Source organism: Vulpes lagopus, chromosome X (genome assembly GCF_018345385.1).
Source record: "Vulpes lagopus strain Blue_001 chromosome X, ASM1834538v1, whole genome shotgun sequence".
Classification (NCBI taxonomy): Eukaryota; Metazoa; Chordata; class Mammalia; order Carnivora; family Canidae; genus Vulpes; species Vulpes lagopus.
The window spans coordinates 102,953,782-102,959,166 of record NC_054848.1 but is presented as its reverse complement, the minus strand read 5'-3'; the positions used below and the strand labels follow the sequence as shown (position 1 = coordinate 102,959,166).

Sequence of the window (5,385 nt, the reverse complement as noted above, 5' to 3'; positions counted from 1 at the left end):
AAATGTGAACTCTGAACATTTCTGGGCCAGTACCATGTTGCTAACTTGGATAAAAAAGAAGGAATCTTGGGCACAAATAATTTTCTTAGTTACTGTTCATTGGTATTAAGGGGATCTCCTACATTTGGGCACCTAGCTTATGAAAGATCCAGCTGCTGCCTTGTTCCTCAAACTCCCCTCTTCAGTTTCCTCTGAAGAGACTCTGGAACATACCCTCTTCTCAAAAGCACTGTGGTGGGGCAAGGTGGCTATTTGTCATCTCCATTATACTTTTCCTACAGAGACATTATCCATGAACTTTAGGCTCTGGAACATTGAATAATGGTAACAGTATGAGTTGGCATGACACTGGCCTCTGATGTCCTTCAGTGATTTAGATTGTGACTGTGTTGGTCATTTTGTTTTTAAATCATACTGTGACTAAAGGTTCCAGTAAAAATGGCCCTGTCGTGTGTTAAAGACTTCAATTTTTATAACATATATTAGGGGGAGCATGGCCCTCCTGTACCTCAGGAAGGAGATGGTGGCATAGATCCTCTCATCAGAATACAAGTTTATAATGCATCTAGGACTTGGAAGACTTCTGAACCCTGGAAATTCGTGAATTAATCAATTTCTTATGCTAGGATATATGCTTGATGAAGATATGATGTTTGACCTATTACTTCTCTACTCTTAACTATGTATGTTTGTAGTGACAGAAGTTAACTTATTAGTTTATCTACTTTCTCCTGTAAGACTTTTCCCCCCATATCTTGTTGCATGTATGTAGGAAAGGAGATGAGATGAATAGTATTTTGATAAAGAGTTATGGAGGGACACCTGGGTGGCTCAGTGGTTGAGTGCATATGCCTTTGGCTCAGGGCATGATCCCGGGGTCCTGGGACTAAGTCCCACATTGGGCCCCCCGCAGGGAGCCTGCTTCTCCCTCTGCTTGTGTCTCTGCCTCTATGTCTCTCATGAATAAATAAATTCTTTTTTAAAAAAAGTGATGGAAATCCATTTTTTTTAAGAAAAGTTGCAAATATGATCTTCATTTTGTTTTAGTCAATTTCAGAAATGATTGGTTCTGGTCTATTACTAAGGGAAGGGACAGTTAGTAAGAAAAAGGAAGGAGGGGGACGCCTGGGTGGCTCAGCGGTTGAGTGCCTGCCTTCGGCCCAGGGCATGATCCTGGGGTTCTGGGATTGATTCCCATATCAGGCTCCCTGCAGGAAGCCTGCTTCTCCCTCTGCCTGTGTCTCTGCCTCTCTCTGTCTCTTATGAATAAATAATAAAATCTTACTGAAAAAAAGAAAGAAAAAGGAAGGAGGCAGATGAAAATGGAGAGTCAGGGAGGGAGAAGTGGTAGAATTGTGGCGTAGCTAATGAGCAAAAGGATAGTGCTAAAACCAGACTGAGTCCATGAAGTATGATTCTATTCTTGACCCATTCAGATTCAGAATTTTCCTACTATTCCCCCCGGAAGGTATAATATTCCACTTGAGCACTTTGTTTATTGATTTCAATGTTAAGTACAACATTTTTACAAGATAATGTTAGGTACTAACTTCAAAGAAATGATGCAATAAGAAAGCTATTTTTTGAAATGATTTATTTATATTAGAGTGAGAGAGTACCAGCAGAGAGAGAGAGGGGGAGGGAGAAGCAGACTCCTCACTGAGCAGGGAGCCCCATGAAGGGCTTGATCCTAGGACTCTGGGATCATGACCTGAGCAGAAGGCAGATGCTTGCTTAACTGACTGAGCCACCCAGGCGCCCCATAAGAAAACAAAACAAAACAAAACAAAACAAAACAAAATATATATGTCTGTGTCATGTTCTTACTCTTCTAGTCCTAACAGAAAAATTCCTTTTAATATACCTCTCCCTAGCCCTTTCCCACATTCTGGCAATTCTTCACTGCTCCAGGAATCTTATCCAGTCACACAAATGTAGAAAAGCAATTTAATAATAAGAATATATTGAAGCCCAGTCACCTGTATGTTAATCCTATAGATCCTCAGAGCTATACTAAGTTCATCTTCAGCCTTTTTTTTTTTTTTTTAAATTTTTTTTATTTATTTATGATAGTCACAGAGAGAGAGAGGGGCAGAGACACAGGCAGAGGGAGAAGCAGGCTCCATGCACCGGGAGCCCGACGTGGGATTCGATCCCGGGTCTCCAGGATCGCGCCCTGGGCCAAAGGCAGGCGCCAAACCACTGCACCACCCAGGGATCCCCAGCCTTTTTTTTTTTTAAGGAAGAACTCAAATTCGTTTGGGCTTTTTAAAAAAGATTTTATTTATTTATTCATGAGAGACAGAGAGAGAGAGAGAGAGAGAGAGAGAGAGAGAGAGGCAGAGACAGGCAGAGGGAGAAGCAGGCTCCATGCAGGGAGGCTGATGTGAGACTCAGTACTGGGACTCCAGGATCACGCCCTGGGTTGAAGGCAAGCACTAAACTGCTGAGCCACCCAGGCATCTCCATTTGGGCTTATATGCTATTTCTCATATCAACTTCTGGAAGTCTTTGTGAAATTTGTTCTCCCCAAAGAACTAAAGGGTTCAAATCTGTATACAATTTCCCAATAAAACTATAGTTAGGGTTACCACACAACATATTGTCCAACCTAGGGCATTTCTGAGTGAAAGGGAATTCTATCAAATAATTTTGTCAGGACAGGGGGACATATATGCACTGTACGTATAATCAATGTTTAAATCTGAAGAACATCTTTTACTTTCCAATGGAGACACTGGTATTAAAGTTCCAACAACAAATTAGAGGGCAGAGGAGACAAAATTTGAAACAATTAAAACCCCGCACCATACCCCCGGCTCAAGAAAACGAACACTGAGGACCATGAAATTTAAATATTTATTTTTAAACCCTTCACAACACTGGAGTATGCTTCACCTAGAAACAGTTTACAGGACTATAACTCTAATGAATAAGCAATATTAATTCCTATTCATGACGCAACTGTGTTGTAAAGTTTCAAATAATCCATTTATAAACTTGTTGCTTTTGCTTTTACAAAAATATTCATCCAACCCATGATATGAGTTGCAAAATTATTTCTAGGCCTCTATAGATTATAAAGTGGAATTGCGTTTCAGTCACATGGCAGGTGAAAATTTCAACTGAACCATTCCTTCAAAATACAATGCATTAAAAGTAATTGTTACAGTATAGGCACTGATGAAAAGAACTTTCTTGGCATATATGACATGACCACGACTTATTCAAGTGTCTGTATTATTACAGAAGAAGAGGAGGTAATGGCCACTTTGACAAAAAACTGTATTCTTAACTCGAAGAACACCTTTTTTTTCTAATATTTGGCAATTATTCAGACTTTTAAGAAATGACTTCTGTGCAAAAATTAAACTGTGTAGATCCAAACAACAAACATTAACTACCAAAACAAATTAATATCAATAATTCTAGAACTACTGAAATATAGCCCCAGTTCAGAACTTAGGCAAGCATAATATATATACTGGGCTTAAAAAGAAAAAAGATATTACCCATGTAACAGTACCATAAATATGACTGAAAATTAACTGTACAGTCTACCTTAACTTTGTACGGACACAGATCATCCTGTACTATGGTTATTTTCATATGAACTAGAAAATTCTTATTTAAATACCCTTTCAAAAATGAACAAATGATGTTTATGTACTGGATAATTATGAAGAACCAAAATGTATAAATAGTTTATAGGACATCTCACTACCATGAGGAAAATATGCTGGTGCAAGTTATATTCATACCTGTTGATCAGGTATTTAATCACATGGTTATCAGTTTTTACTTAAGCTCCCCAAATCCAAGCTATAATGTGCAATATGAGTTGAAGATCTTAAAAACGAAGCCTGACAAATTCCTCCAGTATTGCCAAAAACCCATCCTTGGCTAATTAGTATTGCTTTAAATTTCCAACCATATTAAATAAGGGTTAACTGCCTCTTCTACAAGAGAAGGTAAATACTGCACACCAAGAGGTAACTGTTGCTACATGTTGCCTATAAATGTTTCAAACACAGGGCTCTCAAATGGGATTGTCCTTGAGCTGCCTGGAAGATCATCCCAACTTGGTAGAAGGAGTCAATACTTTTCAGGTTTCATTTCAAAGAGCTTATTAAAAACTTCTGTTTAAGAAGGTATGACTTGTTTCCCCTCCCCACCAATAGTCATTTTTAGGATATGCTTGTGTTTTCTTTAAAAAAAAAATGTTTGAGGCTTAATGATTTACAAACATTGACTATTTAGGATGACTTTGAAAAACCTGTATGTTTGATGAGTGTACAGTTAACTAGAGATCAAAATATGAAAGGTATTCATCCCAGTAACTTAAGTAATAATGATACCTAAAAGCAAAACTGTATCTCGACATTTAGTAGAATACAGGTGAAACTATAGTATTTAAAAGTTATTCCTTATAAAATAATCTCTTTAAAATATAAAATGATAAACACCATCACAAAATAGTTGAAGAGCTTCTTCCAAATCTTCAATGTTGCAAATATCCAAAAGGCACATGGAGCTCATGAGTTATGCATTCTTAAGCTTGGAGTAGCTTTGGTGGGTTTCTCTGGGTCCGTATGAAATAGAAGCCAATAATAGGAAGTTCCTTAGGGGGATTCATCTGCTGAACACCTATAAAATGAAGAAAAACTGATATATAACTATGCATGTTTATATTTCTTACCTGTATGAACTCTGCAATGAAGGTACTGATTTAGCAAACTAAATTCTTTTACTGAATCTCATCAGGTAGACACTAAAATATAAACAAGTTCAAAAATCTCTTCTGTAGGGGTGCCTGGGTGGCTCAGTCAGCTAGGCACCTGACTCCTGAAGTCAGCTCAGGTCTTTTTTTTTTAAGATTTTATTTATTTATTCATGAGATAAAGAGAGAGAGAGAGAGGCAGAGACACAGGCAGAGGGAGAAGCAGGTTCCTTGCAGGAATCTTGATGTGGGACTTGATCCCAGACCCTGGGATCACGCCCTGAGCCAAAGGCAGATGCTCAGCCACCCAGGTGTCCCTCAGCTCAGGTCTTGATCTCAGGCCCCAAGTGGAGCCCGCTTAAAAACAAAATCCCTTTCGTATCTGATTTTACAAACCTCTAATTGATTTGTTTGTAAATTGGAAAAAAAGCGGGACATTGCCCATGAACATCTAAGGGGTTTTGAAGAAGAGCTTTAGTGTGCGAGTACAAATTGGCTTCATCAGATAGAATGTCTATGAGAATGTGTGATTTTACAGGCTATATAATTCGCTTCAACTTAATCCCAGTGGCATCACAAATACAAACAAAGTGAAAGATGTGCCGATAAGCAACATGATTGGGATTGAGACTAGAATTAGTATTGCTTTATAACCTGTTGGAGCC

At 38.4% G+C, this 5,385-nt stretch overlaps 1 protein-coding gene across 2 annotated transcripts in view; it reads right to left on the bottom strand.

The window, feature by feature from the left end:
* Positions 1-2,840: 2,840 nt before the first annotated feature.
* STK26 (serine/threonine kinase 26) overlaps positions 2,841-5,385 on the bottom strand; it is a 57,028-nt gene continuing 54,483 nt past the window's right edge. For both annotated transcript variants that reach the window (XM_041742109.1, XM_041742110.1), the window contains one exon: positions 2,841-4,647. In XM_041742109.1, coding sequence (XP_041598043.1) covers positions 4,623-4,647 — 25 coding nt within the window. In that variant the 3' untranslated portion in view covers positions 2,841-4,622. The remainder of the gene's footprint in view (positions 4,648-5,385) is intronic.